This window comes from Planococcus citri, chromosome 5 (genome assembly GCF_950023065.1).
Source record: "Planococcus citri chromosome 5, ihPlaCitr1.1, whole genome shotgun sequence".
Lineage (NCBI taxonomy): Eukaryota > Metazoa > Arthropoda > Insecta > Hemiptera > Pseudococcidae > Planococcus > Planococcus citri.
Genome location: NC_088681.1, coordinates 70,173,317 through 70,186,365, shown reverse-complemented (window position 1 = coordinate 70,186,365; position 13,049 = coordinate 70,173,317). Strand labels below are relative to the sequence as shown.

At 35.1% G+C, this 13,049-nt stretch overlaps 1 protein-coding gene across 1 annotated transcript; it reads right to left on the bottom strand.

The window, feature by feature from the left end:
- Positions 1–597: 597 nt before the first annotated feature.
- Positions 598–8,960, bottom strand: LOC135846594 (uncharacterized). Its single transcript, XM_065365783.1, has 3 exons — positions 8,803–8,960; positions 5,344–5,417; positions 598–4,173 (listed from the first exon to the last, which is right to left on the bottom strand). Exons 1-3 carry the CDS (start codon positions 8,909–8,911, stop codon positions 2,011–2,013), a joined length of 2,346 nt encoding a protein of 781 aa, XP_065221855.1. The 5' UTR covers positions 8,912–8,960; the 3' UTR covers positions 598–2,010.
- Positions 8,961–13,049: the final 4,089 nt, after the last annotated feature.

Genomic DNA, 13,049 nt, shown 5'->3' with positions numbered 1-13,049 from the left:
CATTTAATGGGCGCAGTTTTTAATGTTGAACTGAAAAAGGAGGAGTTCCGATAAGGCCATTTTTTGGGCCCCGCACAGTTATCGACTCGAATACTCTTAAAATGATTGTAATAAATGTCCCAAATACAAATCCGTGGTTAATTAACCCAAAATGAACATTTTTTTCGGCTCCAGGGGTTCTCAAAGTTGTGAATAAAAATAAAATTTTAGGAACCACTGAGTATTATTTTCAAAATTTTTTCAAACGTAAAATATCTGTTTGAACCCGGTAAACGTTATGCGAGCTAATTTTCCTATTTTCGACCGTCATTTGGTTGCAGGGGGTCATACAAACCCCCAAAAATTCAAAAATGTCAAAATCGATTTTTTTATCACTTCGAATGTGTGATATGAAGTACTAGTAAAAATTACTTACAATAAAATGGACTTTAAAAAGCGAAAAAAAGTGTTTAGTTTTTACACCTGTCACGCACAAAACATGCTTTTTCATAATTTTTTTATGATTTTTCAATTTTTTGAAAAAATTGTCGAAAATTTACAAACAGTAGCAGGTAAGATGAAGTACTAGTAAAAACGAAAATAAATGAAATACTTGGACAAGCAATTGAAAAACGAATTTAATTCACAATTTTTATGTAGGCCTACATAAGTAGGTATGTTAGTCTTTTGGTTATTTTTTTATAGACATTTGTGGGCTTTACAATTTTACATATTCTACATTCTAACTCTGTTTGTGGCCCAGAATAATTCTGAAAAATCTACGAAAAAACAAAGTATCCCATAAATTACCAGCAGGTAAAAATTTCAACAGCAGATTTTATTTTTTGATTGAAAAAAACGGCTTACTGAAAAAGTAAAATTTGAGGTAGATAGTAAGATAGTAAAATCGTACTTCTTTCCGGTACGCTACTTGAAATTACAAAAAAAAAAAAATATATACATATTATAAACTTTTTACGAAAATTTTCAAAAAACTTGACGTATTAGGTACTCTCAGAGTTGGATGAAAAAAACACCACTAGCGGATAAAAAACACTAAGGGGTGGCAGCCTAGAATTCTCTCATGTGTAGCACCACCTGAGTTTATCAAGTAAAAAAAAGTCCCAAATTTTTACGCGTGTAGCACCATTTTTAACCTTGAACTACCCCCCCTCCCCGCCCCCCCAGAGCGTAACCATCATTCTGGTAATTAGCTAACCAAAATATTTAGCCCTTCCAGTGCGATTTGAAATTTTTGTAGAAAATTTAAAAAAATCGCCAGACTCCGGAATTCGAATGACTCGACCGAATGGATTGGTGATGGTTTCGAGCTGTTCTGAAGCCATCAATGGATTTTCGGATTTTGCATTTTTGAAACTAAACACTTTTAAGAGGCTGAAGTTCATTTAGACAGATTTTATGACATATGTTGGGATACGGAAATTTCCATAAAATTGTTAGAGGATCCAGAACGACTTGAACGCATCTTCAATCGATTCAGCGTGCTCGAATTAGCGTATAAAATGTATTTCAAATTTTCAAATTTACTGGGTAAAATTTTTGTGTGAATTTCAAACTTTTAAAAATTTGCTGGAGGCTCCAGAACTGCTTCAATGTTGATGAAAAAAAATAAAAAATATCATTTTTTGGAAAAATTTCCTAAAATTGGAAATTTTCCTGTGTGTAGCACACCAGCACTTTTTTTCGCGTGTAGTACTTTTTTCCTATGTGTAGCACTGTGCTACATATGCTATACAAAGGCTGCCACCCCTGTGACCAAGTACTTTGTGACCAATCACCTTCGGATCTGGTTAGATTATTTTGGAATCATTTAAAAACTAACCTTAATTTTTTTCCTGTTGGATCTCATCTCATTCATAGACTACGAAAAAAGATGGTTTACCTCATGTTACTAGCAACCCCATACTACCTGCTTTTACCCTATAACAAATCTATTAAATTGAAATAAATAAATAAAATAGAATGATGATAATAATAATAATTACTATAATATATCTTTAATCTAGATATTTATTTCAAATGGCGAAACATCCCGAGAATTTTTTTCCCAACTAAAATGCAGGTATGCCATGTGAATTTATATTTCGCAGTAAGATTTGCAACTCTACTCATGGATTTCTTCATAAGCTTTGCAGCTTTAATCACGGATTTCTCCGTAAGCTGGGCAACCGTTTTTTTAGAATAATCCATTAATTTATTGATGATTATTTTTTTAATTTCTCCTATATGCTGAGAAATGACTCCAGTGGTCCTGCGGTTAATGGTAGGGCTCGTTAATTGTGCCTCAGCGCGTTGTCGCTGAGTGGAAAAAGTCTCCTCGTGTGTAGCGTGTGCGTGTGTAGCGTGTGCCACCGTAGCAGTAGTAGACGTTGCTGCCTCGGTGATGTCTTGCTCGAAAGTAGAATCACCTGCTCCATGAATGATATTTTGTTCCATGGTAGAATCACCATTTATTATAAAATTGATTGCTATCGGATTGGTATTGTAGCAATGATCCAACTTTAATCGCAATGTAATACTACATTGAAATTCCACTTGCTCGTAAATAGTAATTACTTCATCAAAGCTACGTTCCAAGTCCCATTCATCGTCGAATTGAGTCAATAATCCAAAAACAACGTCGCAATAGTAATCCGCAGGAGCTGTTTCGGCGATTTTAGAAAACAGATTAGATAAACCGCCTTGAACTGCAGTAATATCATTCACTACGAAGCCGTTCTGAATTTCGTACAGGATGTCGTGTATTATAACAGAATCCGCAAAGACATATTTCATTGTCCATACCTCGATACTATTCTTGAAAGCAAAGTCACGGACTTCGTAATTTGGAATAAGGATATTATATTGTTTTCCGGATGTTTTTTCAAACGTCAAATACCCCAGTGATATTAAAAGGGATAAGAATGACTTCAAGTGATTTGCAGCACCGTTGTAATCAATTTCGGATATCAGGTTATGAACTTTTATCGTTTCATTTACAAATAATTTTTGTATCTGACTTTGGTAGGCATCCAGCATAAACGGTTGGTGGAGCGAATTTTCCCCAGATCGTGGATTGAGGTCCATTGGAACGCTTTCAATCCAATAGCCGTCCATACGCCTGGAAATGAAGCACCTGCGAATGGACACAGGGTTATATAAGCGGCTCTCCCCAAACGTATATCCATCGTACCAATCATGCAATTCGCTCAGATTAAGTGGGGAGCTGGGATTCTTTTCAAATAGTGTTTGAATATCTTCCTCGGTGAAACCAAAGTGTTCGCTATAACTTGGTTTTAGCACGCTACAATCGCGACAAACTGTCATTCCTGTTGATACTCCAACTCTGGAAAATTGAAGCACGCCAGTTATTACACCACGGTATATGTTGCTGGGCATTTTTGGTCTACCTTTGAATGTCCAACCGATAAAACTTTTCAAAAAATCTGTGGTCTTGTTGAAATCCTCACTATCGTATGTCATTCGATTCAACGGGTAATCAAATTCATCAATTAGGATGACAGTTTCACTTCCGAAATGGCGTGTTAACAGACAAGTTAATATTTCTACGCTTTGATTTAAGGCTGCATGTGGATAAGATTTGAGCTCTTCTCTAGTACTATTAAGTAATTCGTTACATAATTCTGGATCCACATAAAATTCACAGTACTGGGGTAAAAACGCGGCGTAGTTTTTTTGTACAATTAATCCCCTTATTTGAGCTGCAAAATTCATGAGAAATGCTTCGTATGTTGTGCCTGCGTTAACGAATGAGATGAATATTGTCGGATGGTTTCCGATCTCGTCCATTGCGCTTTCAATTTCCGAAATTTTCAATGGTTTCATTTCTGAGGGTGATTTTCTACTTGGCACCACAATTTTAGCTCCGCCTGCAAAAAATGATCTAACTATGTTTCGTTTGTGCTCATCAACTGAGCCATCTTTGTGGTGTGGAATATCAAAAAAAGTCGCAGTCATTTCCATATTGAAGGTTTTCCCCCACCGGGAAGGACGACTGATTAGTTCGCATCTTTCTATACGATTAATCAACTCCATAATGAACATCGTCTTGTCCACAAAAATGTGATTGTATTTAATCAATACATCTTCAAAGTCATTTAAACTATACGACTTATCCAGAATAAATGTTTCAGAAGTTGCAGATGAATAATGATTTGGAATAATACTGGAACCCTGTGTAAGAAAAAACAGAACATGGTAAGTTTTCGCATTTGTATGTTGTAATGTATTGCGACTTGTACTGATGAGAACGTTTGGCAGAGTGAGAATAACATTGGACGCGGTACCTCCCCCCTTGTGGAATCCTGACCCTTATATCATATACATTTTCGCTTCAACTTTGCATTCAACTTCACACTTACGGAAAAAATACCACAGATCAAATTTCCAATACAAAACATTTCCACCGAGTGTACCACACAAAAGGGTTCTATTTGTAACACCCAAAGGACGTGTGGACCAGAAATCTTTTGGAAGAGAGATTCAGTACAAATAAGTAGGTATAACTTCTGAGAAAATAATGTACGAGAATAAGGTAGCGTGAGAGGAAGAATACAATAGATGAAGACGATCACTTCAAGTGGAAAACGACATAGAAAAAATTTGAGGCCTATGGACGTATGTACACACAGAAGGCTGAACCAAACGCTCTCAAATTAGAGCAATTAAAAAAAAAAAAGAAATTATGTTTTTGAGTGCCTACACACTATACGCCACTTGCACAGAGAATACAGGCTACTCTCCTTAACTAAAATTTTGAGCTCTCTAACAAACAGGGAGCTGAGCAAAGGATTTTTAATAGGTTGGCAACGTGAAATGGATGAATATGATTGGCGGAATGTAGTCCAACAACCAATCATGTGCTATCATTATTACCATTCACTGTGACCAACCGAAATGTTTAGCAGAAAACTTTTTTGGGGGAACACGATATTTCTGCGCACCCTATGGAGTCCAAATTTAGGTGGATGGTGTATTAGGATGTATTGTATGATATGATTAATACTTCTTATGCAAAAACGAATACCTTCGTCATGTACCAACTTGCCCACCCATTCAGTACCAAACTAAAATCATGTACCTGCCTATTATTCGAATCTACCGACCTACATGTAACAAAAAACCAATAGTGTGCTACGCACACTAAAACGCACAATGCCAGTAGAAAGGAACGTTTTCCCATCCAGAAATTTGACCTCTGCGACGCCTATGGTGAACCTACTGAGGTCTGCTAAAATTCAATATTCACATATCGCGCGGCCTCGTCGTAATTTTGTAGCAGTAATTCATTACCCCCAATGTTTTAAGTTAGGTTTTAATAATTTTTAGCTGTATTTATTTTACCTGAAGCAATATGGTGCTCGGTTGCATGACCAGCAAGATGATGAAAACCATGTCTTCCATCATGACGAACAGATCTGTTGAAAACAAAAAACAGAGCACAGTTTTCAATGCGACAAAATAATTTTATTGACCATTTCATTGAAAAAATGAACAACTGTAATCCCTTATAATGTCTATTCCAGTGTAACATATATATTTTAGCATAAGAATGTTTTGCAGCTGCACAAAGTACTTGAAAAATACTTTTAAAAAGCAAAATTACCGCCAACCAAAAAAAAAAAAAACAATTAGGTACAAAAAACCAAAAAAGAATTGTCAACAAAAATCTGCTAACAAAGGAACTGAAGTACCTGAACCGGCAGAAACGAGAATGAAAGAATCAAAGCTACGAGTAGATCGAAAGGGGGCAGGGGGCCACTTCAGGCCCCCAGATCCAAAATTTCAACTTTCAAGTGCTGAAGTTGATTTCTCGATTTTTGGTGAATCTTTGAAAATTGAAAAATCCGAAAAATTATCAATTATTAAAACCAAAAATAGAAAATATTGATGAAAAATGTAATTTTCTCGGGAAGTGGTTCAGAAGGTGTCCCACTGTCCCTAACTCATTTAATGCTATCGAAATTCGTAAAACCTCAATTCCAGTCATTCCGGAGCCTCCAGCGATTTTTTAGCATTTCTCCAGTGAGAGAGGAATTTTAGCCGAGTTTCCCTACGTATAATCTATACTTACTCTCCAAAACCTAACTCGATAGGTACCTACTTCGATACTTAGCTCGCGACGATCGACCTCAAATACCTATCTCGCAAAGACCTTAGTCAAATCGCGAAGTAGGTAACTGTTTAAATGAAAAGACACATTCAGACGAAACTGTATGTTCAACAATTAAACGCTAGAAACAACGCGTAACATTTTAACAAAGAACACGAATTCGCGACTTAGAAATTACCTTAAGTAACAACTTGACAAATTAACTTAACTTATAGATTTGATACACATTAACGTTCCTAGAAGCCCCACGAATCAATCGCACTGATGACCATACATCGCGGAAAACTAGACAGATTAACCGTTGGACCAGTCCGTAGTTCACGTAAACTATAGCTCCCCCCGTGGAGTAATTACCCTTCCTCCCCACCGGTGGTACGAGCCATATTTACTGTATCACCAGAAACTTGGAATTTCTGCAGACTGGCTAAAAATCAACTTTAGCACAAATAACTTTATTTTGGCCTATGTGGGTTGCCTTTAACCATTTCTTGCGGTTGTCGCGAAAATCGGCGTCTGCCGGTTCAGATGTGTATTTTGCCCATTGGAAAAAACGACAAATTTTGAAAATGTTGAATATCCCATCTTTTGCGATGCGGTTGAAATTGGGGTTTTACCTATTTGGAACGTCGAAAGTAGGTCCGGAGCTCGATTTCGGATAAGTAGCATCGCAAAAGACGGAATATTCGACATTTTCAAATTTTGTTGTCTTTTCCAATGGGCAAAATACACATCTGAACCGGCAGACGCCGATTTTCGCGACAACCGCAAAAAATGGTTAAAAGCAACCCACATAGGCCCAAAATAAACTTATTTGTGGTAAAGTTGATTTTTAGCCGTTCTGCAGCAATTTCAAGTTTCTGGAGGAACGATGAAAAATCGCTGGTGGCTCCAAAATGACAGGAATTGAGGTTCGGCGAATTTCGATAGTCATAAATGAGTTAGGGACGCCATCTGAACCACTTCCCGAGAAAATTCCATTTTTCATCAATTTTTTCTATTTTTGGTAGGTATCTATTAATTTGATAATTTTTCGGATTTTTAAATTTTCAAAAATTCACTAAAAATCGAGAAATCAATTTTAGCGCTCGAAATTTTGGAATTGGGGTCCTAAGGTGGTCCCCTTTCGATCTAGCTTTGATTATTTCATTTTTGTGTCTGCCGGTTCAGGTAGTTCCCAGGGACGAAGCGAAGGGAGGCTAGGGGGCAGGCTGCCCCCCCCTCCCACAGTGTTCCGCGAAAGTTGGGAAAAGTTGGGAAATTGTGAGAAATACAAGAAAGTTGAGAAAATACAAAAATTACAACAATAAGTATTTTAGTTTTGAAGTTCTCAAATATTAAAATTTTTTACAATCATCAAAGTTAACAACTTTCCCAACTTTAAATCTATGATTTTCCCAACTAGAATTCACATTCTTTTCAAAAATGTTTGCCGGAGCAATGCAAGGGCAAAATTGTTGTGCCTTCTCCCGTCAACATTACAACTGTTTTGCTTTTTGAAATTACAAATCTTGAAAATCTTTTACCCTCGCTGCGCTCGGGTCAATTTGTTTTGTTTTTTTGTTTTTTTTTGTGTTTTTTTTTCACACTTGAGAATTTCAAGAAACTATTGATAAATTTCTTAAAAAGTTGAGATCAGAAAAACCGATTTTTTTCATTAAATTTGATATTGTTCTACTTTTTGAACTACAATTTTTCCAAAGCTTTTAGCCTCGATTCGCTCGGCCCAATTTGATTCTCTTCTACTTCGTACTAAGTTACAGTTTCAAGAAACGTATGATTGAATTTGAAAAATATTGATACCAGAAAACCTGGATTCTTTTATTAAAATTGATGTTCTACTTTTCCATTTCAAGTCAGATATTTTCCAAAACTTTTGCCATTGCTTCACTCGGGCCAATTTAGTTCTTTTTTTCACTCCGAGAAATTCACAAAACCGCTGATAAAATTAAAGGAAAGTTGAGATCAGAAAAACCGAATTCTTACATTAAAATTGATGTTGTTCTACTTTGCGAACTACAAACTTTTCAAAGCTTTCGGTCTCGCTTCGCTCGGCCCAAATTGATTCTCATCTACAAAGTTACAATATTTTAAAAAATCTATGATTGAATTTGGATAATGTTGAGATTAGAAAAACCGAATTCTTTTATTAAAATTGGTGTTACCTATTCTACTTTTTAAATCATAAATTTTCCAAAACTTTTGCCCTCGCTTCGCACTGGGCCATTCAAAATGTTGCTTTTAAATATTTTAAGAACGTGAAAATTGAACAGAAAAATTTCAAAAATTACTCATAATATTCAAAGCTTATAAAAAATGCAAATTTTTCATTTCTTTCGGAACAGAACCACTTGCTTTTCAAAATTTTTTAATACCAGAGTATTCAGCACGTTAGAATTTTGATTATAGTAGGCAAAGTTAAAATTTTTTGGCTACAAAATGTCGTGATACATTCCCCTCACTACTTGTAACTTAAATACCCTCTTTTCTCATCCAACTTGGGTAGAATTCACTTCAGGGAGCAGATCCCCCCCCAAGGCCGGGGCAGTGATCTTGTAGAAAGAAGAACTAAATGCGATGTTTTAAATTTAAATTGAATAAGCAAACTGCAGGCTGCATTTATACAAATCGATTTTTTACCTACGCAATTTTGGAAAGCGTCAAAAAAAATAATTATGTGAGTAGGTACTTACCTAGAAAACGCAGCACTAAAACGGACCAAATACATCCGTACACCAGTTGTATGTACGAGTATTCAAATTGAATCAATTCCAAATTATTTGGCCATTTATAAGTACCCATCGTCCCATCGGAATCAATTTCTCGATCAAATAATTTTAAAATTAATTTTCAAATATCTGCGGATAATATTTTTCTCAGTATAATGAGATAGTTAGAATTCGTCTTAATCTCTATCACAACCTTAGATAAATTGTGTTGATAGATGTTGATATTAAATTTGCAATAAGCTACGGTATTCTGCATATGAGAAATTCTAATCAGTGGAAGCTTCCTATAGGTACTCGATGAGATTGTCAAAAAACGTTATTATGACTGATGGCCTATCATGTGAACTGAAGGAGCCGTGTGCTTCGCAAAACCAAGGACGAAACTAAGGGGGGGGGTGCCCTCACGTCATTATGGATAATCGGCAAATTTGGTAAATTTGAGAAACATTGGTTTAGTCGGCAATTGCCGACTTCGCTGAGGACTGGACAAAGTCGATAAGTTTTGAAAATTGTTAGTTTTAATAGAGACTAATTTGCCGAATTTTTATGGAACTTGAATAGCACATTTTTAAAATTTTTTCCCCTCGCTTCGCTCGGGCTGAATACAGTGTTCTTCTCTTTTAAATTTTTGCACCTGGGACATATCTGTTCTAGGTAGAGGTACCCTCCTAAATTTTTTAAGAAATTGACTTTTTGAAAGAAAGTAATAATTTACATACTAGTTAGGTAGGTAGGTACTTGAATTATGAATTTTCAACAATTTCAGCCCTCGTATCACTCAGGCTCGTTGGTTTTTATTCAAAATCACACCTTTCTAAAAATCAACTGTTCAAACTTTTGAAAAATGTTTAAATCCAAAAATAAACTCCTCACATAGAAAAAAAAATGTTTTTTTACTTCTCGAAATACGAAATTTTGAGAGCTTTGCCTTCACTTTGTTTTGAACCTTTTTTTCTTTTCTTTTTTAGAGCTAAAATTTCTATTAAAAAAATCATTCAAATTCTGAAAATTTTAGACCGAAAAGATCAACTTCCTCCCATAAAAAAAATCGTTGTTCTTCTACTTATGAAAATAACAATTTTCAAAAGCTTCTGCTCTCGCTACGCTCGGGCCAACTTTTTATGTATTTTCACTTCTATGAAACACAAAAATTCTGCTTGAGGCTTCTAAAAGTTGAAAAATGAACATGCAGCCTGATAGGTATTTTGTTTCTCATATCAGTCGGCAAATTTTTGGTTGACCCCCCCCCCCTAGAAAATGCCTAGTTTCGTCCCTGCGCAAAACTCAGGATTTAGTAGGTCTGATTTTGAAAAAAAAAGTCATCAAAAATAAGAAAATGTTTGAGCCATTCTAATGATGCTCATAATTCTCATAGTAGGTACTGGAGTGGACGAACAAAAAATGTTATTAGGTAGATATGACTTGATTCAAAACTTCCAAACTCGTTATTCCCTAGATTTCGAAAATTTCGAATTCTCAAATTGTGTTTGCCCCTTCAATTTTGAAGATAGGCAATTTGTCATAGTAACCTATTTTGTTCGTCCCTTCGAATACTACGATAAGTTGGTAATGCCACTTGAATGATCCAAACATTTTTCTTACTTTTGGAAAATTCATCAAAATTGGTTAATTTTTGCCTGAAAATGGTGTAACTTTTTCAAATTTACAAAAAAAAATTGACTTCAATAGCACTCCATAGTGGTCAAATAAGGGCGAACGAAAAATGTTACTATGTCAAATTGCCTATGTCCAAAACCGAAGGGGCAAACCAATTTGAAAATTTTGAAATTCTCAAACTTTCAAAGTAGGAAAAAAAAGGTAGGTATCCTAAATTTGAAAATTTTGAATCAAGTTGGCCCTTTCAATTTTGAAGATGGACAGTTTGCCGTAATAACACTTTTTTTTCAAAATTGGAAAATTTTGAGTTTGGCGAATCACATGGCTCCTTCAGAGCACAAGATAGGCGGTTAGTCACAATAACGTTTTTTGTTCGTCGCCTCGAGTACTATATCTACATCTACAGTTGAAGTTTTGCAGATGATTTACGAAACACCCTATATTTTTGCAACTTACTTATATAAAGTTTAAACAAAAAACTATTAAAGTAATACTCGCGTTGAAAAAAAATGTATTGGAGCATATCCTGGAGTGTACCCTCTATTTTCTTTATTCACATTTATACCTACCAACTTACCTTCGGTAAAACATAAGTGATACCGGTAAGCCCCCTCACCCCTTTTTTTTACAAAATGTGAAAAAATCCAAGTACATAGGTACCCCAGTTTGGTCCATACGTGGGTAAAATCAACTTGCATACAACTTTTAGCACTCCCTCCCACCTCCACCCTTGACCAACATGAGGACACTCTGGCTTATTTGAGTGAAAAAAAAAAATATTTCAAGTTCTAAAGAAAATTAGAAAGATCCAAAAAAAAAAAAAAATAGAATTTTTACGTTTTCGAATCCTAATTCTCAGTTACTTAGGCCTACATGTGATCCATTTTCATCCTAAAAGCACTATTTAATAGTTTCGAAACCCGCGAAGCTCCTCCCTCCCAAAGAAGTAAGAAACATTTTTAAAAAGTCGTTTTTACTTTCTAATCTTAGAGTTTGTCCTTCCTTCATCAGAAAAGAAATAGGCGCCTATCCCAGGAAAGACAGATATCTGTGTTTTTTAAAGGGGGTTATTATTTTATTAAAAGAATTCTAACAATGAGTTTGAAATTTTAAAAATAAATTGCCAATTTTATTTCATTTTATTCTGTGCATTTTTATCAACTTTGAGAGCCTCTGTATACAGGAGAGACGAACTTGTTGCGAGGTAAGATTGAGGGAAATTATTCAGAAGGGTTTTGACAGGAAATTACATTTTTTTAATGTTAGGGAATCCATTCGGCATTCGGCATAGGAACGTTATCGCGATAATTTTCTGTTTATCTGCTGATAGAGATTAATCGATTCCGCGAAAGTTTGAATTAGAATCTTACAACATATGTACTACGCAGTACAGACAATTCCGAAGAAATCTTAATTTATTTTTGTACCTAGTATGCTCAATTGCTCATTGCCCACAATATAAATCACATTTTTATGCAAAAAGGTGTCTGTATGAGGGACCGATCGAGGGTGTTTCAGAAGAATTTTGTTCAGAAATGAAAATTATTCAAAAATTTAAGCAGATTAAAATTTTTATCTTTATTGATTTTTTTTTTCAACTTTTCAGGAATACCTTTGTTACATTAAAAAGAAGCAAGATAGAATAGACTCCCGATTATATCCGCCATTCGATTATCCGCCCTTCGGCTTATCCGACCTACTGCGGGCGGATGCATGCATATTTGCATATTTTGGGCTGTTTTTAGCGCATATTTCAGCATATTTTATTGCTCTTTTTACTCGTTTCAGTGCATATTTTTCTCATTTCTGCTCATTTTCTCAAATTTTTTCTAAAAAATCATGTTTGATGTTATTTTTCAGTCGCATGTAACGCCTACTTGACAGACAGGTATGTCGCATATCTTCGCTTCCAGAAGGGTGCGTCGAGTGTGATGACCTTGGAGGAGTTCAGCACCCTCGCGGCAAGCCTATTTTCGAGTTTACGCCTAATATTTACGCGACTATATGTAATGCATAGTGCATACATAGACTGGGGGAAAAAAAATCGCGAAAAATATGGATTAGTTATTGATTAGTTTAATTAATTTTATTCTAATTTATTTAATCTTAGTGACCTATTACTATCTAGGATGTTTTCTTGTTGAAATTGCACTATAAGTGCCCCTGTCTATTTTTTGAAATTGTCTTCAATGAGTAGGTTGGAGATGCCTATCTCACTGATTTCATCCAATTTCTATTACATTTTGAAGTATTTTTGATCGAAAAACGTAATAGTAGATAGGGCACAGTGTGACAATTTGATACAAGAAAGCGATGATTTTATTTTTTCGAATTTCTTGAACTCTGTGTCGTTACTGACGAGGTCAAAAAATTCATTTTTGATTATAATTGACTGTTTTTTACTCGGATGGTATGAGGTAGTCAATTATAATGTTTTTACACTATTTTATAAAATTATAAAATATTATTATGATTAGCGCATTCTTAGTACGTAGTCTTTCAATTATGCAAAAAATACTCGAAAAATACATTGAATGGGGCTGAATTTTGAATTTCCAAATATTCAAAATTTTAACTTTTGGCAAATAGAACCT

Excerpts from the sequence above, each read along its gene's own strand:
- LOC135846594 (XM_065365783.1), bottom strand. The coding sequence starts at position 8,911 with ATGGGTACTTATAAATGGCCAAATAATTTGGAATTGATTCAATTTGAA. Across the intron at positions 5,418-8,802 it reads TTTAGTGCTGCGTTTTCTAG|ATCTGTTCGTCATGATGGAA; the intron begins GTAAGTACCTAC and ends TGTTTTCAACAG. Across the intron at positions 4,174-5,343 it reads CGAGCACCATATTGCTTCAG|GGTTCCAGTATTATTCCAAA; the intron begins GTAAAATAAATA and ends TTTCTTACACAG.